Here is a 27,452-nt window from a genome sequence, read left to right on the forward strand (position 1 = left end):
AAGTGCCACTGAGTGGAGCTGATGACACTGATAAATGCAAGAGGTCAGAGCCAGAGGCAGTTTGTTGATATACCTTCAAAAACAGGTGGAGTGGGAGAACAGATGTGCTCCCGTGGAAAACCCAGCTCTGGAGAGAGGTGGAGCTTTGCTGGGTCAGCCACACACGGTGGTTTGTCAGCCACAGCCTGAGAAAGGGGCACAGAGACACCAAATGGAGCCCACACCTCTCCCATAAAGGCAGGACAGCTGTTGGGTTTGCAGAGTGAGAGAGGGCAGCAGTGTTGGCACCTGCAGATACCAAATCCTGCTTTTCAGAGGGGCTGACAGGACCTGGAGGGATCTGTGGGATCCCCCCAAAGCCTCTGTGTCCCTTGGTGCTCCTCACACAGCCAAGCCAGCAGCAGAGCCTCAGGGGTGGCTGCCCTCAGCACCAGTTCAAACTGGGTGAGACTCCTTCTTCCTCCCTTAACACAGAATTTCCTCACCTCACTTAAGGGCTGAGCTCCTTCTCCAGCCTCTCAGCCATCAATAGAAGATTTATGGGGTCCCCAGGGATGTTTTTTTACTCTCCAGGGATGCAGAGGCAGCCCAGATGCTCAGCAAACACATCTTGCTTTAAGGTATCTATGAGCTCATGGATCCCTGTGGGGAAACAAAAATAAAAACAAACCTCAAATCCAGAGGTTGATGCAGAGACACTGAATTTTCTCCAAGCACCAGCAGATTGTATTTTTTTTTCTTTAATTTTGACTCATTCTGAATTTTATGTGTCATCTCCTGGAGAATGCTGTGGTTCTTTTTACATGGTCACAGTAGCAGAGGTGTCACAGAAGCAGTTTGTGTTTTCTAACATCATCCAGCGAACAGCAAAGAGAAAATGATCTGTCTGGGATGTTTGAAAGCACTCCCTTTGCTTTGGTCGATTGTGACAGGCCAGATTTCTGCCACAGAAAAATTCAGCAAATGGGAGAGACTTGAAGGAAACTTGAAACTGGCAGAAAAGAGAAGGAAAATAAATTAAGGAGATTTATTTTAGCCTATGATTTAATTTCTTAAGTCTTATATTTGAGCATTATCTGACTATAGACACAGGTAATTTTTGCTAAAGCATTTAGCTGTTTATCTTTTCTGCTGACCATGCCATGGTATTTCTGGCCAGAAATGGGTTGTGTATCAAATTCACACCTTTCTACTCATTTCTTTATAAAAATCAGCTAATTGCATCACCTCTTCTCCCTGCCAAGTGGAGATTGTCATTTTATTTGGTCTATTCCAACTTGTTTTTTGTAGAAATCATAATATTTTTGGCTGTTTCTTTCTCATTTGAGAAAGAAAACTTTGCAAACTTCCACAAACACGAAAAAGTGCTACCTTCAGGCCAGGGCATTTCTCCTGAGCCAGTGCAATCATCACTCAGTGTTTGCCCATGAAAAAGCACATGTTTAAATTCTGTCTAAGTCTCTTCAACTTGTCTTACCTCCAGTGCAGGGCTTTGGTGCTTGGAGGAAGGAGCTGAGTGAATAAATGGAAATATTTGCTGGCTGAGAGGGTCTCACCTTGCAGGTGAACTGGGACAATCACACTCATCCTGCAGAGCAGAGCACCCAGACTGGGTTAAAGGCTCAGATGCTGATTCACCCTCCCTGTGTCCATCCCATCCCTTCCTCTCCCAGCCCATCCTCACCTCAGCAGCAGCATCCAAGTGTCTGAGCCCTGCTGCTGCTCTGGCTTCCCCTGCAGGAAGATAAAGGAGAACAAGAAGAATGCAAACACCACTCAGCATTTCCAGTGATACTGGAAATATCCACTTTTGGGACAAAGCCTTTCCTTTCTCAGACAGAGAGGTTGAAAATGATCTGCTGCTGGGAGCTCAGCCTGGTTTTCTAAGGAAACAACAAATCAAACCCTGCAAAGGCAATGAAGGTTGGCACTGGGGTGGTGTGGGTGTTTGGCTGTGTGTTCCCCCCTCCTCCTCCCTGAGCTGACTCCAGCAATGTGACCCAGACTATCTGCCCTGGCTGCTCTGCCAAATTTCATCCTGCCTGCAAAAGTCCTCAAATTCAGCTCATGATGCTTGGGGGTGTCCAGAAGCTGGTTCTGAGCTGGAGGAGCCCCAGAGCCCTGAGCTCTGCTCCAGGGGCTCCTCCAGCCTCCCCAGGGTCCCAGCCCTGCTCCCACCTCTTCCTGCTGCAAGCTAGGAAGAAGATTTGGCCCAGAATTTTAAACCAAAGCAAAGCAAAACCCTGTGCAGATGCCCAGAGTCAGGAAAAGAACAAATGGTTTGCCTTGGCCTGCTGAAACTTTGGCCATGTTGTTTAATTGTACCTTTGTACATCAGATTCCAAGAAGGAGAAAAAAAAATAAAATAAAAAAGCAACTCTGTGCATTTTATTGCTGAGGTCAGGTTCCTGTCTCCCCAGTCCTGTTTCTCATTCTCTAATCAAATCATTCCTCTTAATACAACCAGTTCCTAAAAGTCTGCTTGCCATAAAGTGCTTTAACCTTAGAATCTTATTTACTATGACCCTAATTGAAGGGTTTGTTCAGACTTCATCTATAAAATGCTCTGTGTAATCAGCCAAAAACTCGAGATCAACAGCAAAGCCTGAGCCCAGAAATCAGCTCTGCCAAGCCCAGCCACTCTCAAGGTGACCTTAAACTGGGTTGCAAAAACACTGTCTGGAATTGCAGAACAATACAGCACACTCAGAGAAAACCATCCCAACCTCAGCAAGACCAAAAATCCTTTGTGAGGATGTCAGGCCAACCTAGAATAAAGCTGGGTTTGGGCTATCTCACTTTGGGATTTAATTTTTGAAGCTCTCTCATGGTGAAGTCAAGGAGAATTCCATGTCTGTGCCCAGCTTGGGAAAAGGGACCAAGTATCTGGTGTGCCCTCAGGAATTCTCCAGGGAAAAAGCATGGCCTGAGGAAAAAAAAAGGAAAAAAAAAAATAAAAAAAGAGGATTTTGTGATCATCCCACATTGTTGGGAGCAACAAAGCAGGAGAACTGAAATGCCATGGCCTGGTCATTTGTTTCCAAGGAATAATCCAGGCCACTGGCTTGTGTCTGAAGGTAAAACTCTTCCCTATACAACTCAAACTATTGGTTTGTTACACAAGACACTTTTTGCAGAATGAATAAGAAATAAATAATAAAATAAATAAATAATAAAATAAATAAATAAATAAATAATCCTGAAAGTGACTTTATGGGGTTGCTGTGTCTTTTTACAGATCCCTTGTAGGTTCCCACACTGAAAGATATTCTGTTGAGCATGAAGCACTCAGCATCATGAACAGTCATTTCTTTATAGTAACAGCTTTGATTTCACATGGCTCTAAATAAAATAAAAAATACAAAAACCAACACAACAAAAATACAAAAATCCCCCAACAAAACAAAAAAAACAATAATCAAAAAAACCAAACAAAAAAAGCCATGTGCCCCAAACATGTTTTCTGGAAACATTTTGATTTTGAAATTATGTGTGTACCCTAAAATGAGAAAAATCCTTGACCAAGAAGAGCTGCTTGTTGAGAGCATTACTTGTTTCTTATTTCAAAGGGAAAATTGAAAACACTTATGAAGGGTGTAACTATTTACTAGTCCAGAGTGTTCTTATAAACAAAATAATATAAAACATATCCTCTTTGCTGTTTTGTTGTTTAATATCTTCCAGCATATCACAACGTGGAGAGCAGAACAGAGGAGAAAATAGAGAGTGTTTCCAAAAAGCCTTGCAACAGGAAAAAGGATGAAGGACAATGTGCTTCAGCTTTAAATGCACAGAAAATATGAGACAGGTACCAGTTTTCCATCAGAACAGCTGAAGAAAGCCTCATGTGCAATTTACCTGCAATTCCAGTTGGGCACATCAGGAAAAGTGAGAGGAAGAAGAAGAGAAGAAGAGAAGAGAAGAGAAGAGAAGAGAAGAGAAGAGAAGAGAAGAGAAGAGAAGAGAAGAGAAGAGAAGAGAAGAGAAGAGAAGAGAAGAGAAGAGAAGAGAAGAGAAGAGAAGAGAAGAGAAGAGAAGAGAAGAGAAGAGAAGAGAAGAGAAGAGAAGAGAAGAGAAGAGAAGAGAAGAGAAGAGAAGAGAAGAGAAGAGAAGAGAAGAGAAGAGAGAAGAGTTAATCCAATGGACAATTCATGTAGGAAATCCTTGAGCTTCTTTGACAACCTCTCCACAGAAATTCAGCTGGAGAAAGCAGCATCAAAGTCGAGCTCACCATTAAATTGTTCCTATTAAAGATTGCTCCTCATTTCATTGACAGCTGATGCCTGTAATAATTGCTTTACTCACATCATTTCACCCACAGAGAGCTCTGAGACCATGAGAAATGATTCCATGTGCAAAGCCTCAAACACATCTCTGGGTCTCCAGATGGGTTTCCAGCTGTGAAGGATGGGGAGGATATTTGTTCTCCCTGGGGGGACAGGCTGTGACAGTGCTTAAGAGGCTGCAGAAGTGGAAGAGCTGGTTTGTTTTAAAAAGAGACAGAACCCAAAGGCTCTGTGCCCTTCCACATCTGTACTACAGCTGGGTTTGTCCCGTGCTCATGCAGGCATTTGGTCAGAGTTTTGTGCTCTGGGAAGCAAGCAAGGGTGTAGGAATACCCAGCACTGGCCCCTGCATGCAGCACACACCTCAGAGAGAGCAGGCACGTAAAAGCAACGCCATGGGGAGCTCAGTTCTGATTCCCTGGGAGAGGACAGCTCTGCCCAAGTCCAGCTGTAGCAGGAAACCATCCTCAGCAATGTCACAGCTACAGCTGGGACCTGCCAGCCCCTCCAGGAGCTGCTCTGCTCAGGGCTGGGGCTGAATTTTGGGGTGGCTTGAGCATGTTTGACTTCCCCATCTCACTCTGTAGACATCACCAGTGGGGCTCTGCAGGCTGCAGCCAAGGCTGAAGTAGGTCCAGCAGCAGCAGTGAGGTTGTATTTGGGGTTATCTTTTTTTTCCTCTGCCTTCAGTCAGAATTGAAGTACGAGAGATGAAGTTTTGTGTTCAGACTCAGTTGTTTATGAATTCTTACCTATAGCACAGTGAGTTTTACAGCACTTCTAGCTAACAAGCCAAAAGCCAGAAAATGCTGGTGGATTTTGGTAGTTACAAGGTCTTTTAAAGGCAAGTAGTCTAATTAAAAGCTAACATCTATATTATTCATACTTTTGACTTAATGACCAAACACCCCTGACCCACAGGGTGGAACATTTTATCCAATTTAAAAATACTACTTGAAACCAAGAAGAAGAAAGAACAAGGAGGAAGAAGAGCCACTGCCCCCAAACCTTTATCTTGTCCCATACTTATGACTATATTCTAAAATTCAAACCCTTCACCATGTGATGTCACTTCTATTCAAACTACACACCAGTGATCCCAACTCCATCACTCAGTTTTGGAAGCCTCCTCCAAGGCCTCAGGTCTCTTTTGGGGTCAGTGCTGTTTTGGGGGTCAGTGCCAGAAAGCACAGAAAGTTCAAATCTCCCAGGCTTCAGGGCTCCAACAAGGTTGTGCCAATTCACACCCCCGTGGGTGTTGCTGATCAGGATTTACTGTGCCTGAAAAACTGAGCATCCCATTCACACCCTGAAAAAGCCATTTACAGTTTCAGCTTCATGTGTGCCCCTGCTGCAAACCCAGCACAGAATACCAGCTTGCTTTCATTAGGGAAAAATAAATTTCTGGGATGAAACTTGCCCCAAGATTCTCATTCATTTGGCTGAGAAGTTGAAGCAGGATTAAAAATTGTATTTCCCAGATACCTGGGATGAGATTCTCTGAGACATCAAAAGAGATTAAAAGATTCATCACAAGGCAGAGGAATTGTGCCTGTAAGGGCATTCTAAAATCAGAAGTACAGAGCACAGTCCAAGATCTTTGATTCCTGCTGTCCCAATCCAGACCATGCAACGTCAGAACTTGGGATGACACAACTACAGGGCAGGGTGGAGGGGTTTCTGTAAAGCAGCAGAGCTGCCAGAGGAACTGGCCACTTCACCCAGCACAGAAAAACTGTTTCAAGCAATTTGTGACTTTATTTAGTATTTAGATTGGCCATGCTCTCATTTTCCCACGAGAGAACTAAAACTTTCCATAGGAAAAGTCAACTCCCAGCTTAAAATGCCACGAAATTCAGATGACAGAAGTTCAACTTTCCCACCAAAAAAAGGTTTGAACAGAAAATGGCCATGCCTCAATATTGCTAAAGCAGGTACCAAAACCCTTCAAATGTCCTGGGCATTCCTGTTCCAGGCCCTCCAGAGAAATCCTGCAAGCTCTGCTGGCCATGGACAAAATGCCAGTTGCTTTCTCAGGGTAAATAATTCATAAAGGCCAGCACAGAATTATGTTTATCTGCTCCATGATCAAAAGAGTGGCCCCAGTTAAGTTTTTGGAGAGGTTCCAGGCAATCTCATGCTCATTCCCAAAATAAACCTCAGATTGATGCAAGTGGACATTCTGCCAAAGAGGACAAGATAGGGGCAAAGCAGAGTACAGAAGCAGCAAAGTGAAACGTGGAACTGTTTGTTGTGTGCATCCTTTGATGACTACTGCTGGGAAATTTTAGCTGGAAATCATCCTCACAAAGAACTTCAGAGTCCAGCGTGGTGGTTTGGGTGAATTGAAAGCAGTTGGGTTTCTGAGTTTCTCTTTCCCAAATCCATGAGTCAGGCTGTTCACAGGGATCCAGCATGAGCAGGAGCACCATGAAGGAAAATCCAGAGAGCTCCAACACGTGGCTCAGGAATGGCTCCAGATCCTTTCTTTGGCTCTGAAAGCTCCTGGTTGAGGTTGGTTCCTCTGGGTGGACGAGGATGTGAGCACCTCCTGCTTTTATTGTGATGAGGCACAAGCCCTGGAAATCTTGAATCAGCCAAACTGGGCTGCAAACAATGCAACAACATCCCTGACGTTAGTGGAAAGATGTTCCACAACCTCCCTCTTGTCCAGAAGCCATAACTCAGGGAGCAGCACTGTCCTTCTGACAGCCATTCATTTCTTGGTGGCTGATTTCACCTCCTGGCACAGCACAAAGGCTTTTGTGTCTCCTCCAGGCACAGCCAAGGGCTGCAGTAGCTCTGTTATGTTCCCTTGAGCCTTTCTTGCATTTCTAACATATATGTTATGGAAATATGGCTTATCTTCATGAAAGTTCATTTTGTTCCCTCCTGTCTTGTTACCAGCTACACAGTACTGAGTAATCCATTCCCATGTCCCTAAAAAGGGGTTTTGTGTTTAAAAGGAGACTGGATGTGGCACTGGGTGGTTTAGTTGAGGTGTCCATGGATTGGACTCAGTGATCTTAATCTCTTCCAACCTGGTAATTCTGTGATTCTGCAAAGTACAAATTCCAAGGCCAGTCACAATGACAAGTGTGTGGATCACTGTCCCAGCTGGTGTGAGGCAGAAGAGTGACCAAAGCTCATCCCATCATCCCCAGCACTGTCACACCCCAAAGTCCAGACTTACCTGGAAATGCCCTTCTCACCTTTAACACCTTGGCTCTGGATGTGGAATGGGAGCTGCATTTCCTGCCCTGCACACCCACAGAGCAGGTTCAGACCCAAGCTGGGATGAGGCTGCAGCAGAAGGTGACTCCAGACCATCACTGCTGGCTCAGCTGGCACTCAGGAGGTTTAGCAGGTCCAGGATGAGGTGCTGCCCTGCCTGGAGGGCATCTTTGTTCCAGACCCTTCACCCAGAAGTGACACAGCCCTGACATTGCTCCACACCAGCACTGGCAGCTATTTCAGCCAGGGGCCTGGAGCAGAGCTCAATAAAACCAGGAGGAAAGAAACAGTTTCAGTTCAGTGAAAAAAGGTTTGAAAAGCCACAGTGCAGTTTCCAGAGGAGGAATTACAGCTGTGGCTCCAGCCTTTGGGCATCCTGTGACACATTTGCCTATTTTTTAATTTCTGTGCAATACCCTTTAACAAGTCAGGAGGGCCACTCATGGCCTGTAATTAGAAAACTGGTGAGCCAGTGTTACAACCCCATTGCCACACCTTTTTCTCAGTGCCAGAGGGACAGCACAGCCATGGACAGCCAGAACCATGGTCTGATGCCACCTCCTGCCCTGCTTCTGCCACGGTGGAAGCCTGTAGAGACACCCTCTCAAAGATGCCACCAGAAAATCTACATTTTCCTGCATTTCCTGCAGGTTTGGAGCCTCTGATTTGTGCAGAACTGGGGTTATTGTGCAGACCTGCAATGACCAGCTCAGGCCCTGGTTTATGAGATTCTGACAGGGTTTTGGGAGCCTTTCTTTTCAAAAGGGATCTGTATCCTTACACCCTTTGCAATACTCTCTTCCTGCCCAGACAACACAGATGTTGAAATCTACAGTAATTCTCGGTACACTTATAAAAAACGAGTCTGTGATTCATTTTTCCTTCCTCTTCCAATAATTTTACTGTCTCCCTCCTCTCACAGGAAAAACCTCCCCCACCAGCAGCAGGAGGGGGTTCCCTGAGCTCAGGCTGTGCCCACTCTGCTGCCACCACTGTCCCCTGTGCCCTTGCCTGCCCCTCTCTGCCACCAGGGAAGGGGAAGGAATTTAAAGAGGGGTGGCTGTGCAAGTCCCAGGGGTCTCAGCTCTGCCTCTAATTAAAGGCAGAGATCACAGAAGGTAATGAGAAGGTACAGGAGAGCTCAGCTTACAGTGGGGCTTTGATGAGAAACTCCCATCTGCCAAAAGCCCAGAGGGCTGTGGGTGAGAACAGCATTTCCCTCTGCTTTGCACACCCCCAGCTCTGGCAATGATCCTTCCCTCTTCCACCAAACCAGAGATGCTCCCATGGATGGGATGCAGTTTATGAAGGCACAAAAATCTCAGTGCACCCCTCAGCACAGGGCTGGTTGAGCTCTGCCACAGATGGACCATGTACCTGCCATGACCATGCCCATTGCTGCTGCACCAGCAGGAGCTGGGATTTCATCCAGCCTGCTCATCCTGGGCAGTTTTCCAGGCTGCCTGTGCTGTTTGACCAGCTGAGTGAGCTGTTCCATCAGTTTTCCCTGAGGAAAGTCCATGGGAAGCTGCTGATATGGAGAGGTAGAGACAAAGGCTGTGCTGTCTGCCCAGCCACCGAGCTGGAACAGTGCCCATAATTTCCAGAAAACCCAAATGCTAGCTCAGGAAAAGCCAGGCTGCTTGTGGCTGTGCTTTCCTAGTGAGTAAATTTCCTTTACATTGCATTTAGCTGGAAGAATGACATCCTCTAGTGTCCCACAGAAGATGATTTCCTGGAAGAAGGCAGAGGCTGCAGTCAGACTCTGCCAGGTGCTTTCAGGGGAAGGGAGAAATGTGTCCTCAGCATTTCTGGGTAACTTCAGCACCATGGGAGAATCTGTCTGGAGGAGATTTGTAGGACATGCACTCATATCCTACACCCCTGAGACCCAGGGAAGTGAAAAGGGAAAAAAGGGAAAAAAGGGGAAAAAGGGGAAAAAAGGGGAAAAAGGGGGAAAAAAGGGAAGGGGAAGGGGAAGGGGAAAGGGAAAGGGAAAGGGAAAGGGAAAGGGAAAGGGAAAGGGAAAGGGAAAGGGAAAGGGAAAGGGAAAGGGAAAGGGAAAGGGAAAGGGAAAGGGAAAGGGAAAGGGAAAGGGAAAGGGAAAGGGAAAGGGAAAGGGAAAGGGAAAGGGAAAGGGAAAGGGAAAGGGAAAGGGAAAGGGAAAGGGAAAGGGAAAGGGAAAGGGAAAGGGAAAGGGAAAGGGAAAGGGAAAGGGAAAGGGAAAGGGAAAGGAAAGGAAAGGAAAGGAAAGGAAAGGAAAGGAAAGGAAAGGAAAGGAAAGGAAAGGAAAGGAAAGGAAAGGAAAGGAAAGGAAAGGAAAGGAAAGGAAAGGAAAACTGGCTCCTTGTGTCCTGTCCCTGTGCCACCACAGCTCTGTAGGAAGCAGTGTCCCTACAGCCACAGTGTCCCTTTTCTCCTTCCACTGGATCAACTCAAAAAGCAAATGTGAAGAGGAGCATCCATTCCCCATTCCTGAAAAAGAGCCTCCACCTGCACAGCCACCAAAAAGCTCTTACCTTTCAAGCTAATGCTAATTAATGAATCAGCTGCTCAGAGCTAAAAGCTGTCACAGAGTCCTTCCAAAACTTCCAAAAGGAGCTGAGGAACTGGAAGCAAGAAGAAATTTGGGACCACCTAAGTGGCAGCAGGCTTGGGCTGCAGAGCCAGGACACAGCATTCTGGGATTACTGATGATGAAATTGGGCCTTTCATAACAGAATAAAACACTTTTCCATTGGGGAAAAAATAAATTTGAGTCCAAAGTATAAGGGTCACCTTCTATCCTGATTTCCACTCAATCCCCTTGGGACTGGTTTTCATTCAAACTGCACAGAAAACCTTCCCTCACCTTTCTCTACCACAATTCTGTCTGGAACTTCCTAGCTTTTTTCAGCTGACACTCCTTCTCAATTTCCACAAAAAATTGTTCCTCTCTTCACCCAGATAGCATCTCAGTCTCCACTGCAAATGCCAGTGAAACACCATGGGAAAATGAAAAAAACAAACCCAAACAACAGAATTAATTAAAATTTTTCATTAGTGCTTTTCAACTCCAACAAGCTTTTAAGAAGCCACACTTTCAGACATGAAAAGAAATTACTGAAATAACTGCAATTTCACTTTTTAAAACTCAGCATATTTAATTTTTTTTAAAATATATTTTGATCAACAAAACCACTTTTTGCATAAAACTGCCTCCCTACAAAAATGACGATTGGCTTTCACTTCATTTTGATCCTTAATGAGACAAAAATGCTTTGGGGGTTTGGGTAGTTGCATAAATTTTACGTAATGTTGTTGGTTTGGGTTGATCTATTTTTTTTTCCTAAAGGTCAGTCAATCAAAAAAATAACCGCAATTTATCTGTGATTTGCAATTATGGAGTCAAACCCTCCAATTCCCTGGGAATGCCCCACTGTTGACCTTTGGATAAGGAGTGCTGCTCAATCCTTCCAGGGAAATTGCTCTCCTTGTGGGACTGAGACTCCAACCAGGTTCACTGACCCAAAGCCTCAGAGCAGCTCCAAACCTGTGTCTCAAATGGGAAAGGTTGGCACAAAAAAAAAAAAAATTAAAGAAATAAAAAAACCAGAGGAACACATACCCAATTCTGTAACATTGCACATTAAAAAGGCCTGCCTTACAGGTCCTGCTGATATTTGTGCTCCCAATGTATGAATTATTAATATTTAGTATCTGTGACTCACTGATATTTACTTTAGGAGGTGTTTTTATAAAGTTGGAGTGTTTTCTCCATGCAGGAGCTAACGTGGCTCCTGTTGTTTAGGGCCAGGGAGCCCTCCCTGAACAAACTTTTCTGGTCACTGTTTAAACTGGGCTGCTGGGCTCTTTTGAGGCCCTGACCCTCCAGGGCTCAGCACTGAGGCTGGCAGGGGTGGCCCTGCTGGGACACAGCTAATTTTAAACCTGGATCCCACTGCAAAGGGAAAAAAAACAACTGGATTTTACTGGCAGAACCGTCCCAGCTCAGCTCTGCGTGTTCGCATTACGGGAAGAGGCAGCACACACACAATCCCTTTTTTGGGTACTTGGCATCAGATTTATCTGAAGTCATGGATTATATAAGAGCAGGGACCTCACACATCTGTCCTGTGTCAGAGCAGCACACCCAGGGTGGGGACCCTCCTCTCCAAGCCCCCCTGTTGTGCCACACCATGCCCACGTCCACTTTTCCAGTAACTCTCCCTGAAAGTGGATCACAGGCGTTTTCTGGAACTGCATCCAGAGCTGTCCACAACATCAGCTAGAGCTGGCTCCTGAACTCCTTTCCTTGGTCTAGACACAGAACTTTGGAGCCCATGGAGAGCTGGGTGTTTTCATAACTTTATGGCTCTCGTTAAAATGGTCGGTGTCCAAACAAATCCCCATTTAGCACTTTGGATTTGCAGAGATCATTGTTTGCTGATAATGAAGCTGTTCCCAGGGAGAGCATTGTCCAGCACTGGGCAACTCAGCTCCCTGCATCTGTTTTGCTGTAAGGGTTTGAGGCAGCCTGACTTGCCTGGTGTCTTTGGAAAGGCACTCACAGCCTGCTGGGCTGGCCAGCTGCCCTGGGATGGTTTCATGACTCTGCAGATGAGAAAATTTCCATGGTCTTCAGAGCAGCATTTCTGAAGGGTTGTCCCCATTGTTTTATCTCAGACACAGCAGCCACGGGTCCATCTGCAGCTGGACCTCAGAATTCATCTGTCTGCCAAAAGACCTAAAAAAACTCCCCCAAAAACCAACCAACAAAGCCTGAACAACAAGGAGTTAAAAGAACAATGACTATTTTTGATCATGGCTGCCATGACACTGCACACCTTTACCTGGGCTTCTTCTGCCAGGTCATCTCTGTGTCACCCACGGGACAATGACAGTCCCTGCCTGTGCCCCATCCTGGTCAAACAGAGGACAGCCTGTCCCACATGATGGGATGTTCCCTTTAACTTTGAAAATTATAGGAAAAAACGCCTGGCAGGAACATCGAGACATTTTCTAGTCCATTTTCCACTCAAAGCAGAATCTCAGTTTAAGAGTTGTCATCCAGAATAATCTTAAAGACCTGGAGGCTTGAAACCCCTGGTGGCTTGAAAAGACCACACAGATAATCTGCTCCAGTCAGAGCCTTCACCAGTGCTCTCAGTGTTCCCTACCACATTTTAAGCCCATCCCTTCCCAGTGGGGCCCCTTTGGGCATGAAGCACCCCCTCTCCCTTTTCTGTGCCTTTACACACTTCACGCATCCTCTTCCTCACCTTTTCCATCCTCAGAGATCTCTCCTGCTTTCTCAGGAGTTGTCTGAGGAGTTGTCTTAGCTCTCAGGCCTCTCTTTCTTTCCTCCTGGACTTCCCACCAGGGAATATTGAGAATTTTCCAGGCAGTAACAGTACAAACCCAGGCATTGTCATATTGCACCTTCCTGAGCAGAGGAAGAAAAGCTGAAAGGTTTCTCACCTGCCTTGCTGATCCTTTCACACCTGATGCAACTTTCATCTCCTTGGCCATGATGTGATGATTTGACTCTTCTTTATCTCTTTAAGGCTGTTCCTTACTGGTTGGTCTCCATCTTTTATTATTCTTTTTACTCTTCCAAGCGTCATCTGATTTTTCAGCCTGTTTCTTCCAGCACAGGTGTTGATGCAGTTTTGGAGCTCCCTGCATTAATATAAATAATATTTTCATTACAAACACATCAGCTAAGGTGATATGAATACCCCTGCCTCCTACAGTCAATCTGTGTTGGCTTTTACTCTCTTTTTCCAAACTTACAAAGTCTGCTCAGCTGGTGGAGAGGGAAATTAGGCAGGTTTTGAGATTTGTTCCTGACAAACTTGTCCTCTGGCCCCTGGGTTTAGTTCATAGGTGATATTTTCTCACCTTCCATATGTGCAAAAAACAGATGTGCAGAAACAAGACTTGAGGCAAACACTAAATAAAAACTTCAGATATCACTCAAGCACTCCTCAGGACAGTTGTATGTGTTGGCAGGTCCCCCCTTGGGAGGGTCACCCATAGTCCCACAGGAGCCCCAGCCTGACAGAATCAGCCCTTGTGAGACAACCCAAAACTGAATTTATTTTTCTGCCTTCTGCTCCCAGCTCTCACTCTCCACCTGCTCCTCCTGACTTTTGGCCAGCTATAAATACCCTTCTGCTCCTTTTGACACTGAGTGCCCCTGGCATGTGCAGGGGCTCAGGGACACTGGGGACAGCCCTGCTGCTGTGGCACACCGGCTGAGGGGCAGAGGGAGCTGCAGAAGGCAGACCCTGTCTGTTGACTCAGCTCCCTGACCCAATTTTAACCACTGTCAACAAGATAGAAGGGTGGTTTCTGTTTGCACTGAGGCTTCCTTACGCTGCTCTCTCCACACCCTAAAGTGGCATAAACGCCTCCTAAGTGCCCTAAAGTAGGTCCTTAGTGTGAATGAGAGCCAAGCCCAGCGTTTGCAGAATGGCTTTGGAAACATGGCCAGGGCATCCTATAAATGACTGTGGGTTTTTGGAAGGACACCCACCCCAAGCTATGCCGGGCTATACATAGGCTCTGATGAGCTCAGCACGGGCTGAGCAGAAGGCAAAACAACCAGCAACCAGATATTCGTGCCTGAAGCAGCGAGCAGAGAGAGCCCTGCTGCTGCTGGTTGATCCCCAAGGATTCCCAGCAATGTGGGAATATCAGACCTGCCACCCTCCCTCAGCTCCATCGGGTTTCATCTTTCCTTTCCCCTCTGCTTTCCTTCAGCCTTCCAATCTTTGTGCCTTCTCAGCTAAAGCAGGAGCTGAATCCCACTCCAAAAAATGAATTAATTTTTTTCCTGCCTGTGAGTTCCACCCTAAGCCTTCACTCACCTGGTTTTCATGCCCATTGTACATTGTATTGAAGGCACAGCTTTGTTTGCCACGTTGCTCTCACACAGCACCTGTGATAACACCAATTTCTGGTGGATGAGCAGAGGACAAAGCCCAGGGCTCGAGCAGGAGGAGACAAAACCAGAGACAGTGTCAAAGGATGGCTTAGGTTCAGCCCTAAATTTTTGAGTATTTTGCTCTCTAGGCCAACCAGGATCTAAATTTTACCACAGAATTCACAGAATCATAGAATGGATTTGGTTGGGACTAAAAGATCATCCAGCTCCAACTCACAGGGTGGAGCATTTTATAGCATCACCAAATAGGACATCAGACAACTGCTGCCATTAATAGGATGCTCTAAGCACAATAAGCCTGAATTCCCCTCTCTGCTTACCTTTAGGCTCTGCTTAGGAAAATCTTCCCAAATATTTCCAGCATTTTTGCAGCAGTAAGAATGGGGGGGCAAAAGCACAGGGTGAATTCAAATGGGCAGTTTGGAACTGCAGAGCATGCAGGAGCCAGGAAATTCCCTTCAACAGAAATTTATGTTATCTCATCAGTCCTAGGCTGGGATTTACAGGGAAATACTGTTCAGCCACAACTGCATCAGTCCAGCCCTGAAGTGAAGCAAACACCTCTGAATTTAACATTAATCCTCTTGTATAAGTAATGAAAAATGCAAATTTCACAGCCTGGTCAATCAGGACCCATCCCATGGCCCAGCCCACATTTTTGGTCAAAACCCATCTGGTGCTCATTGTCTGGAGGATGAGTTATGAACTCCCTGTGTTGCTCCTTTAACCAAATGGGGTTGGATTACCAGGAAAAAACTTGGTTTGATTTGTGGTTCTGTCAGCAAGGATGAGCCTGGGGAAAATTTCAAAGGGAATTACAAAATCTGAATACTTTTCCTTTCAAAAAATGAGGGTACAATTCACAGCAGCCTGCTCAGGTGGGGAGGAATTCTCCTCACTTGTATTTTGCTGCACTAAATCATTAAATGCAATTTTCAACCCATTAATCTAATTCAGCCCTTTTGTTGCAGGGATTCAAAGACAGGCAGTGATTTTCCCTTTCTCTCAGGATGTTTCACTAAGGATACCTCTGATTTTTGATGGGGTAAAGACTGAGTTTTAATGCCTGGGTACTGGGCAGTTTATTTGTTTGTGGAACAGGCTTTGCACATCCCAATCTCATTTGGAGTCTCCAGGAGACACTCTAGTCCCCAGGATTAATCCCAAATAGCTCTTCTAAACACAAATTCAGCTCTGGCTGAGCATTAAAGACAAGGGAAACATTCATTCCAGGAAGGTTTTATTTCACAAATAATTCAGAAATCAAAAGAAAATAGAAGGGTAGGGAGGAAAAGATATTTTACAATTCTGTATTTAGAAAAAAAAAAAAATCTAGTTTATAAACAACCACAGCCCCTTGGAAAACATGCAAAGGCACACAAAAATTTACAAGTAACTTTTATACATAGGAAGTAAAATACACCATTTTTCATAGAAAAAAAAAAAAAAAAAAAGAAAAGCAACTCTATGAACTGGCCCTAAATATTTAGACTGCACAAGGGACCAACTGGAGCCTCCTCAACCAGCTGTTGGCTGAAAGTCTTTTTAAGAAGGAATGAGTGGACCCAAGGCCCCACCAACACAGGCTCTGGATTTCACCCTGGCTGTGTTTCCTGGAGATTTGGCTGAGGCAGATGTTCTGCACTGACCATGCCTTTGCTTCCAAATCCCAAATTACTGGGAAAGAACAACCAGGCAGCACCAGCTTTGGCTGCACCTGGATGCTGCAGGTGCCTACAGGTGTGCTGAGCTGGGGCTGAGGAGGAACAGGCCTGGTGAGATACAGCCATGATGCAAATTTAAGCTGCACTGAAATAAAGCAGGCTGAGAAATGTCTTGGTATCAGAAATAAAATCTGTCAATATTTGGCTAGAAGCTGGTAGTGTCCCACCTAGTCATGAATAGCTAGCACACACGATTGCAAGTCATTGATAGGTCATGACTGCCTTGGAGGACCTGATCACCCCTAATTCTGGTGGAGGTATGTTTAAATTAATAGCACCCAGGACCTCGAAAAATATTTGTGTAGTAAAGTCACAATTTCTCTTTTGTACAACAAATACAAAAATAAACAGATACAGACTTAAATTAACATCGGTTTCTAAAAATCCAAACCAGTTGGCTGAAGATAAAAATACGCAATTGTAACTTGAATTAAGCATTTTAGGATATTTCTGTTGGAATAAGAACCCTTCCCTTGTCCCCTTCCCGTCACCTAGGTGCATCCCCAGCTGTTTGGATTTTTTATGTGCTCACAGTGGGTTTGACTCCAAGAGCCCTTCCCATCACCTTCCATCCGGAATTTCCACGGATCCCACGTTCCCATCGAGGTCCCCATGAGCCTGGCTGCTCCTCTCACTCTCCCCAGTTCCATTCCCAGCCCATTTTTGGCCCAGGGTGTCCCAGGTTCTTGCTGCAGTGTTGGATGGGTTTGAGGCAGACCGTGCACAGCCCAGCGCTTCGCAGCGGGCAGGAACGGGGAAGATGTTCCTCGCTGCCAACATCCCAACCAGCAGCTTTCCTAGGATGGGTTCCAGCTGTTCTTAACATCAATTTACTCAGCAAGAAAGGAAACCCTTCGGTTTTCCTCTCTAAAGTCAACACTGTACACCTTGGATGACAATACTACAGAAACAAGGACGACACAAAGAGTCACTTCTCTCTATCCACCCCAAAAGTGGCTTTTCTGTGCAGAATTTTGGAGACAGTGCAAAGTAGCTCCAAATTCAGGTTTTACAAAAGGTTTCTTTTCCAAATTAAGATTTTACAGGGAAATAAATCCCGGCGGCGGGACAAGCTGAGTGATAAATGTCATTTAAATGTCATTTCCTTGTTGATTTCATGGGGTTTACAGAATTAAAGAAGCATTTAATCATATAAATGCTTTTGGTCTGTGTTTTGAAAGCTTGATGAGTTGGCTCTTATATCTGTCTAGATTAAACCAAACATGTTCTGGGCCTAAGAGCAGCTGTGAAACATCTGCCAAAGAGAGGGAAATATTTCCCCATTTGTTATCCAGTACTACAATTCAGTTATTGAGCAGAAGGACTGTGCATTTACAAGAACTGAAGAGCCACTGTTGACTTTTTTCTTCTCATGAAGTTACTGGACATGTGTGTATCAAGAACCCACCAGATTTGTGTTTAAAAATAATTTTTAAATTAAAAATTAAAAAATCATTTCCAATATGCAGCAGGGAATATCCTTCTGCCTTAAAAAGCAGTTTATGCTGAGCCCTTCTCTTGGCTTTGAAATGCATTTAGGTGCACGTCAAGACAAAAAAATCAGAATATGGAATAACATCATTACAACACCACATGAGTTTTGCAAAACCCACCATCCTGGATATCAAATGCTCACAGGTACAGCATTTGTACTGGAAGTGGGGTTCTGTTTGCTTCACAAATTGGACAGGAAAAATTAATCTACCCCAATTTATGCCACATCTTTAAAGTCTCAGAACTGCACACACCACAAGGAGCTTCACAAAGGGAAAGTGAACCTGCTTCCTACAGATGCAACCATTCCTAGCAGAAATAAGATTAGTTTGATCACTACTTAACTACTATAAAACAACCAGCACTGCTGTACAAACCAATACACTGCATTTAACTGAAGTTATGGCGTGGAGTATAGGATGAGATGTGCCAGCACAGGAGCCCCAATTCTCTGACTGCTCAGAGGTTGCCAGATTTGCAAAATACCCGGGAGTGTTTGACCAGCAAACACTAAACCTGCTCTTTGGATGATCTGGTGGCCTCATTTTCTGCAGTGAGGATCTCTGCCACCATTTTACACCCTGCTCCAGGCCCACAAAACCTCAATTTTGGCTGCCAAGAGCATCCCCAAACCCCACTATTCGAGGTACCCAGCAGCCTCACACAGCAGTGCTGCTGCAAACCACCTCAGTGGGAAAACACCACTTTTTATCCTCTCTTGCACAGAAACCACCCAACATGCACAAAAGCACTCTGTCAAAGCCCATCCTCTCCCCAAAGGACACAATTTTCCAACAGGTTTCTCATTCCAAAGTGCCCAGCGCCTGGACAGCCGCTCACCCCCGAGCCTGCTCATCCTCACACCCGTCCCAGGAGAAGCTCCACACCCTAAAAACACCACCCAGGCCCGGGCTGAGATCCCTGAATCTGCTGCACGTGGAGCCATGGCCGTTCTGTGTAGCAACACCTCTGGTAAAATGAAACTTGGAACAGTTTATGGTCGCTGAATGCCCCTGGAGAAACAAAAACACGAGACGAGAAGATACAACGCTGCACGGGTGCCATGAGATGCCAACAGCTGAGTCAGAACCTGGGGTCTTTTTGGGGGGTTTTGGTTGGTTTTTTTTCCCCTTTTCTTTTGGAATTCCCTGAAGGAGATGGGCAAGGAGGGTATGGGCAGAGCTGATGCCGTTCAGAGGAGCTTTGGCGTCTCTGGAGATCCGCAGAGCTCTCCCAAAGAAACCTGCACCTTCCCTGGGGCTTTACTGCTTCACAGCAAAGATCCGGAAAGCATTCCCATCTGAGGGGTTCTTCAAGCTGGAGACAAAGAAAAGAGGAAAAGGAAAACAAAAATTTGGGATGAACCAAATGAAGACACAGCAGAACCCAAACAGGCAACTCTGAATTTCTCCTCTTTCCTACCAGGAGCAGGAGAAAGATAAAGGATGAAAAAGAAGCGGCACAAATCCATGGTTTCACCTTTTTATTTATGTTTTCAATCCAAATCTGTAGTGCTGATGCCAACAAAAGGAGCTGGAAGGCAACAGACTCTTACAGGCCTAGCTTTTATCCCAGGAACACTCTGCTCCCTTGTGCAGAGATTCAGGCATAAAGAGCAATATGTTTTCCTAAAAAACCAGCTGTCAAATAGGCTGGCAGGTTCCCAGGGCCTGTCTGGCTTGGCTCCCAGTGCTGGCAGTGGGAATGGCCAGATCAGCTCACGTTAAATGACAATAAATATGGATATTCATTTTCAATCTGCACAGGTGTCCCCAGATACTCTGACTCCAAGCTGTTTGGGGTGGCTCTGTGCATGGGGAAAGGAGGTGTTTCTATTCCCAGGTCTTACTGCACTGAAAAAACCCAGGAAAAATACAAAATTTCATATTCCCACAAAATAAACATTGCAGTAAATGCTCAAGGCCATCTTTTCCCATACCTGTTTGTGTGTGTATCTTTACCCAAGGTTATTTCCAGTGTCCTAAAGGGCAAGGGTTCACCCCAATCTTGGAAAGTTAATTCACTGTCTGGTGGATCTCACAGCATGAGCTGATCCTTATTGCTGAGTGTAAATAACACTTTCCAAATCCTCATCCCCACTGTGAGGTCTCTGGTTTCTCAGATCAGCCCTGGCTGCTCACATTGCACATCCCTGACACTGGTGGGATTTATTCTTAGCTAGGGCACAGTTTACCGTCCCAGTAAAAAGTTGTCTTTTAGTAGAAAAGATAAGTGAAAGCAAGACTGAAATAGAAAAAAAATCAAAGAAGGTTTTTCACCTAAATCAAATTTATCAAATTGGAAAATGGTGACCCTGGTAGTATTAAACCCTTCATATTTAACAGCTATAGCTTTCCTATCTTAGTCTGGTTTTATTTCTTGAGATGCTCTAAAGCATTCTGGAATATCCATTGTTAGAATAAAACCAGCAAACTAGATAGAATTCCTTATGGTCTTTATAAAAGAAGAACTGCACAGAGTTAGCAGTGACCCAACCCCCCCCAGTTGTGGGAAATTCTATTCTTGCAAAGACAGCCCTGAGAAATCAGTGTCATCACACCAATATCTGAAAAATACATATTGACAGATTGAAAGTGAAGTCTCAAATTTGAAAGGACTGGGTGAGCTGTGACTGGATTTTTGTGGTCAGGAGGATTTTGGAAGCACAGATTTGAAATTGGTCACTGAAACCAGCATGGTTGGCCCAACAGAAACTACAAAAAAAGCTACAAGGATGGCAAATTTATCTTCAAAATCATGCCTCAAGAGGTTAATTTACTCATGCTTCTTTCAAAGAGAATAGAGGACATGAATCAACAAATAGAAATTAATCCCACTGCCCAGAATTGAATGGAAATCCAAATTATGAAACCCAAATAATGACCTGGGCTGAAACTGGAGATACCTGTGCTTATCTCCTGATGTGTTAAACACACAGCAAAGTGTATTACCATGGACTTGTGCTGAAACAACATCTAACAGGGCTCAACAGCATCCCCCACCTCTCTCAGCAGCTGAGCAGCACAGCATGCTCCAATAGTTTGGGTGTCACAATTCACAGTGACACTGCAAAGCCACATCTTCCCAAACCAAGCTGACACCTGCTGACTCTCACAGGCAGCTGAGCCTGCTGTGGAAGAGGGGAGCACAAAGGAAAAGAATCCCACCTGTCTGACTGGACACCGTTCTTTAGGGAGCCAATGTAGATTTTCTTCTTCTCTACAGGCATCACGTCCACAAAGCCTCCCCTCTCATCTGAAATGACCCCTGCATGCACTGCAGCTTTGCAGATACTGGAGCTCTGAAAAATGACAAATTGATTTGATTATGCACTGTCTGTATTTTATATACGAAGATTTATTAATTCCATAAACACCGAGAAATACAGGGAATAGAAAAAGGAACAGTTATGAAACAACTTTTTATCCTTTTTTGGGCAAACTAAGGACTAGATCTTGTAGGTATGCCATAATCTCTGCGTGAAAGAAGATCCACCATCACCACAGAGGACAAGTAGATTTTCCATCATTCTCAGGTGAGATCATCATAGAATCATGGAATGGTTTGGGTGGAAAAAAAAGCTCATCCAGTGCCACTTCTGCCATGGGCAGGGACACCTTCCACTGTCCCAGGTGCTCCAAGCCCTGTCCACCCCAGCCTTGGACACTTCCAGGGATCCAGGGGCAGCCACAGCTTCTCTGGGCACCCAGGGAACAATTCCTTCCCAATATCCCATCTAAATCCACACTTCTTCATCTTATTCAGGACCAAGACCGAATTGAGGACAATTTTCCAGCCAATACCTCTTGGGACTGCAGCAGAGAAACCTCTGAGGTGAAACTCTGTGCTCTGACCTCAGCAAAGGTTATCCACACAGTTACTTGAAAAATAAATGCTTCTCCTGGATTAAGGTAAATGGGCACTAATTATCTGGGCCAGTTCACATCCTTCTTTCTAGGAAAGACAGAAGGGCTGACCCCATTGGCTGGTGTAGTTTTTGGATGGGCATTACCCCATAAAACAGCAAATGTGGAGGGAGATTACACCTCTGGAAAGACTGGAGTTTCTGCATTGCACATCCCAGATGTGCAGTCAGAAGAGCTGGAGGAACACAAACCACTGATGACTAAGCCCCCAAAGCATCCAGGAAAAGGGAGCAAAAGCAGGGAAGGCTGAGGGATAGTGTAAACTTGGCCATCAGCTCTCTGCAGGGTTTACATACAGCAAGCTGGAAGGGCAGAAAGGAAAAACCAACCCTGCACAGGGAACTGCAGCAGGTGAAAACCCCAACCCCAGAATTGCCCTGATTGCTAAAAATCCCAGCACCACAGAACCAGTGCCAAGTGCAGCTGTTCCCATTGCATATGTACAATAGGGCCAGGCTCCCACAGCCATATTTGGCAGCTTTGCCTTGTCCCCTATATATTTATCACTCTGGCCTATCTCTTGGCAGCCCTAGGACTTCTGAGTGCCAGTTTGGTGTTTTGCTTCTATATATGGTCAAGGGAGCGAGGGAATGCTGTGTTTGGAAGATATGCAGTGGATTTGCCCTAATATGTGGTGGGAAATCTATAAATCTAAAACTGGCTCATAAAATTAAAATGTCCTGGATCAATTTGGGAGACATCCTGAACAATGTTCTTTTCAAAGCATTCCTGCTATTTTTTTGTTCCAGGACTTGCTGTTCCGCCGCTCACTCAAAGCTTTGACCAACAGACCCCTGTTGTCACCCTGTTGGATTACAGCCCTCTCATGTCCCAGGCCAGGCTGTGCTCTGATGAATTGATTGCAGAGCTTTTGGAAGATGAGTAATTACAAGAACAAGGCCTTCCCTCCCAGGTCCAGGAGTACAGCAGTATGGACAACACAACAGTTTTCCATGGTGGAGCCCCTTGGGATGCTCTGGGACCAATTCCTGATGAAATGAGCCCCAGGGCACACACCATAAAATGACAACACACTTTATAGTGGCTCATTAACAATATCCTCTGGCTAAGAGCTTAATCACCCAGAATTTCCTCACTAGTGTGATTGGTTTAATTAAGCTCATATCTCCTGAGAGCTGACTCCCAACTTGGTTTGCCCTGGTGACAAATTCCTGCCTGTGTGCATCCATCCATCCATCCATCCATCCATCCATCCATCCAATCACTGCACAGCTGTCTATAAATCCTTATCTCAAAAGTGGGGAGTTTGTTCTCTTTCCTGGCTCCACGGGGCTCCTGGGCAGGGATGGGGATGGGTTTCCCCTGCAGGATTATGTCACAGCAGGAGCCTGGCAGAGTGACAAATGACTGAGTCTCCTGGAAGTCAAAAGCTCTTTTACAACCTTCATAAAGACCCCTGGCTGCTCCCACAGCTCGGGTTGGACAGGGCTTGGAGCAGCCCAGTCTATGGAAAATGTCCCTGCCCATGGAACTGGATGAACTCTGAAGTCCCTTCCAGCCCAAACTATTCCATGGTTCTGTGAGCATCCCAGAACCAGGCCTCTCCACTTTTACCATCACATATTTCTTGTATTTTATTCATTTACTCCAAAATTCACGTCTCCTCTACATCCCTGTTTCACAGCCTTACTTATTTCCCCATGAACAATTCCATGAACTGCTTTTTAAAGCAAAGAGCAGACTGGAAATGGGGTTAAATATTTCATTTTCTTTTAGGTAGCTTATTTAAGAAGCCTCAGTTGGAGCCCAAGTGCCCCCAGGGCCATGCAGGTGGACACTAGACATGAAGTTGTCTTCCCAAATCCCTCCCAGGAGACCAGCACTTGTCTCATCCAGCTCATAACTATTCCTCAGCAGTGGGCTTGGGTTAATTCCCAGCATCCTGCACAGGTCCATCCAGCCTTTCCCTAAATTCTCCTTGTGTGCTGTGCTTATTTCTCTCCTGGACTTCCCATTCTGAGCATTCCCACCTCTCCCTTTGCAGCACCACTCAGAGTCACCTCAAACTCTTTGTCCCAGCTGCTTCCACCTGCTTTGCCACCAACCTCATGCCAACCTCAGCCCTTTCCTGGCACCTCCACATCACCCTGTTAGCACAATAGTCAAAAAAAAAACCAAACAACAACAACAACAAACAAACAAAAAAAAAAAAAAAAAAAAAAAAAAAAAAAAAAATTAACCAAACCGTTGAGGAAGTGGCCAAATACTTTTTTACTATGATTGCTTTTTGTTTTTCTCCCAAGCCACCATCCATTCCCCCGTTTATGAAACAATACCCCGGGGGAGAGAGTAGGAAATGGGTTCATTAAAGGACACTAATCCTTTTGCGTCAGCACAATGCCAGCCTGGGATGCTGCTCCTCACCTAATTCCTTTGTAATCACAGGCCCTGTTCAGGGGTGATCTGAGGGAGGTTTGTGCTCTGTAAAAACGAGAAAACTATTTCCCATTTCCTGCAGGTGGGAGCATGCAGGAGGCAGGTACTGCAGGAGGCAGCTGCTCCATGGATTTGCCTGTGAGCTAGTCCAGGATAACCTGTTTGTGCAGCTCTACCCTCAAAAAAATTGGTCTTGAGCAAAATTAAAAATAGTGTGGGCGTTTTTTTTTTTTTTTAATTGCTTTCAAAATTGCTTCTCCACATTACTGGATGATTCCTGCAGGATGGATTTTCTCAGCAGTCTGCAAAGCTCCAGGCTGACCCAAAACTGGGGGTCCACAAGCTGCTGACTGCTTCCCCCAGACTTTCAAAAGCCAAGATCCTACAGGCTGCAGGGCAGCCAGGGAGCTGGCATTCCTGAGCACCACCCCCAATGGAAAAAAGAAAATGAGGGAAAAAATCAAAATAACCAGACACCCGCAAATGGAAAAACATTGAGACCCAGTCTTCAGAGGCCTAATATTAAGAGATTTCAAGAAAATGACACTGCCCAGTTTTAGCATCAAGTGTCTGCTCATCCTCATGAGCAGAGCTCAGAAAAACAAGCCCATAAAACCAGCTCACACATTTTCTTTCCACTGCTCTGAGCTCTGTCCTGGCTGCTCAGAAAATGCTCATCTCCCAGAAAGAGGAGCAGAGGGGAGGGAGGTCTCTTCCTGTCAATATAGTGTGATAGGATGGAACAAAAGCCCTTTGGTGTTCATCCATAAACCCCAAAATGCTTTACAAAGGTAAAAATGTGCCACCATGATTTCACAGCCAGAGCCCAAAGGCTTGGGGAGGTTAAGGGACATGACCAAATCTCTAAGAAGGAGTCAGTGCTGAAGAGCAGAAGGGCTCACCAAACACAGTGGCACAAATACAAATCCCTCAGAATAAATCTGAGCTGGAGGGCAGAAGGGCTCCCCAAGCCTGTTGACCCCATCTTTCACTCCCATTTGCCCATCCCCACGTGGAATAACCACAGGAGAGAATGTGTTGGGTTGCAATGCAGGATGTGGCCAGAAATGTGAATTCTGTCCCCATCTGTTAAATCCAGGTGGGGCAGTGCCCCTGATCTCCTGGCACACATTATCTGCTCATGGGCCATCTTTAAACCAGCTGGGCAATCATCTTTATCTTCCCACAGCCCATCCTCCCTCCAGGAGATATCTCCTGTTAATGGCCAGTGAGTCCCAGGGCATGACTGATAAAATTCCATCATCCCACTGGGAGATGCTCCAGCCAGAGGGAGGACCCAAACATTCCCTATTTAGATAAAAACTGAGATTTTGGACAGCAAGTTATCCATCTTTCCACTGGATTCCAGAGGAAAGCCAGACCTTTCCAGATCATCCCTGGAACTTCAGAGGAAACTGCACCTTCTCCAGGAGCACTGCTCCAGCTGAACCACATCTGCCCCTGCAGGAGGATGCAGCCACCATTGAATGGGACTGTGCCAACACCCTGACTGACTGACGGGTGTCAGCTTGGATTCTGACTCTGGCAGGGTTGGGATTGTTCTGTGTAATACTGCATTGCTATTTTAATTTTCCTAGTAAAGAACTGTTATTCCTAATTCCCCAATCTTTGCCTGAGAGCCCCTTAATTTCAAAATTATAATAATTTGGAGGGAGGGGTTTCCATTCTCCATTTCAAAGAGAAGCCTTTATTGGCAGACACCTGTCCCTCACACCAGGACACCCTGAAGCCCAGAGTGACCCAGCTCTGGGACAGGACTGTCACGACATGGGAGGATTTTTACTCACATCCGCGTAAACGTTGGTGCCGAACACCGGCGCCCAGTACGAGGGCTCGTCCTTGCAGTGGGCTGGGCAGTAAATCCTAGAAAACAATGGATTCAGATTTATTCTCCTCAGCAGGGCTGGACAGGAAGGCGAGCTGCATTCCTGGGAGATTTCGAGTGCCTGCATCTGGTCTGCAGGTGGCAACAGTGAATTTGATTATTCGCTCCCCTCAGATGACATTTGGTTGTTGCTGCAGAGCTGCAAATAGAGGGATTGGGACCACTAGAAGAGGGATTGGGACCACTAGAAGAGGGATTGGTCTTTTATCACCCTTTCAAGGGGGAGTACCTGTATTTTTGCTCAATTCTGTGCACATAAATCTCTGCAGTGTTTGTGCCTTTCTGCCCTGTCTCTTACTCCTGCACAGTTTCCAGAACGAACTTCTTCCATGTTTTAAGGTGGAAAGGAAAAGCACATCCAAAACCCAACAAATGCAGAAACAAAAGGACAAGGAGTGTGCAGTTGCACGCTCACACATGGGTGTGCTGGGACAGGGTCGTGCAGCCTGGCTGCCACTGAAGCCACCCAAAGACATAAAGTGAATTTTCTACAGTGATGCCAAGAAGAGCATGGTGGCAGGAGGAAACACCATTCCCAACCCCCTTTTCCAGTTTAACCAGTATGATCAGCTCTTCTCCCACCAGCCCTCAAATTCAGGGCCCTCTGTTAAGCTCCCCTCTTTAGGACAGAGTTTAAACCCAACAGATTTGTGTTACCTTGGGCAGTGGCTCGCTGGCTTTTTGAAGTGGCACAGCTCAGCTACCGTGGTGTAACAATCCAGAGTCTGTGCTGCCAAGATAAACGTGGAAAGGCAAATTATTAGACCCAAAAGCTCAGGCTGCTGCAGGAAACACAAGGCAGAGCCACACAGTGTGTTTGGTGAGACCCTTGCCCAGCTGAGAGCACCAGGAGCAGAGCTGGTTACCCAGCTGAAATCCTACAACCACCCCTCAACGTGGCCTTAAAAAGGTCTCTGAAGTGGGTTTGCTGCACTTCCAGATGTGGAGCCCAAATATCCTGACACCTACAGTTCTCCCTGAAAGGGGCTCAGGTGGATCTAATCAAAAGGGTGGTTGCATTGGAGGAATTTTTCAAAGATATTCAGGAAGTGGGAATTGTTTAAAAAGTGGAGCAGTGTTTATTTATATGCCCATCAGAAATGTGATGACTCACTGTTAAAAACTGATTTCACATGTATTGTGCTTTTCATTACATTACTGGACTAGGACATTAGCCACTTTTTTTTTTTTTTTTTAAGTTTTTGTAAGTGCTGACACTTGGCTGAGGTTTTTAAAAATGGATGGCTCAGCTTCCATCCCTGTATCACCAGCTGAGGTCTGGACCCCACCGTGATCCATCAGCAGGATGTGCTGCTGGAATTGGCCCATTATCACCTATTTCTCTACTTTCCTCTTAGATACCCCCAGGAAAAGGAGGTGGGAGGAGGTGGAATTGCCCACGGAGTCACTCTAAGGTTCCAGATCACCCCAGGGCTTGGTTGTGGCACAGAACCGTTTGACACAACCACTGAAAATGAAAAAGAGCCCTGAAAGAATGATTTCAAGAACCCCCTAAAACTCCAGCAACAATATTTTCTCCCCTCAACTTTTAAA

The 27,452-nt window shown here is 45.6% G+C and overlaps 1 protein-coding gene and 1 long non-coding RNA gene across 3 annotated transcripts in view; both read right to left on the reverse strand.

Annotated features, from left to right (window-relative positions):
* Window positions 1-612: 612 nt before the first annotated feature.
* LOC130257977 (uncharacterized) lies at window positions 613-10,184 on the reverse strand. The gene is made up of 4 exons (XR_008841419.1): window positions 10,040-10,184; window positions 2,769-2,926; window positions 1,685-1,734; window positions 613-642 (listed from the first exon to the last, which is right to left on the reverse strand). It is a non-coding gene; the product is annotated as an uncharacterized LOC130257977 (long non-coding RNA).
* Window positions 10,185-15,678: 5,494 nt separating this feature from the next.
* Window positions 15,679-27,452, reverse strand: part of CRISPLD2 (cysteine rich secretory protein LCCL domain containing 2) — a 31,006-nt gene continuing 19,232 nt past the window's right edge. For both annotated transcript variants that reach the window (XM_056500981.1, XM_056500982.1), the window contains exons 12-15: window positions 26,556-26,628; window positions 25,801-25,876; window positions 20,837-20,970; window positions 15,679-18,986 (exon numbers count right to left, since the gene is read on the reverse strand). In XM_056500981.1, the coding sequence (XP_056356956.1) occupies window positions 18,932-18,986; window positions 20,837-20,970; window positions 25,801-25,876; window positions 26,556-26,628 (338 nt within the window). In that variant the 3' untranslated portion in view covers window positions 15,679-18,931. The remainder of the gene's footprint in view (window positions 18,987-20,836; window positions 20,971-25,800; window positions 25,877-26,555; window positions 26,629-27,452) is intronic.

Source organism: Oenanthe melanoleuca, chromosome 11, assembly GCF_029582105.1.
Source record: "Oenanthe melanoleuca isolate GR-GAL-2019-014 chromosome 11, OMel1.0, whole genome shotgun sequence".
NCBI classification, from domain to species: Eukaryota; Metazoa; Chordata; class Aves; order Passeriformes; family Muscicapidae; genus Oenanthe; species Oenanthe melanoleuca.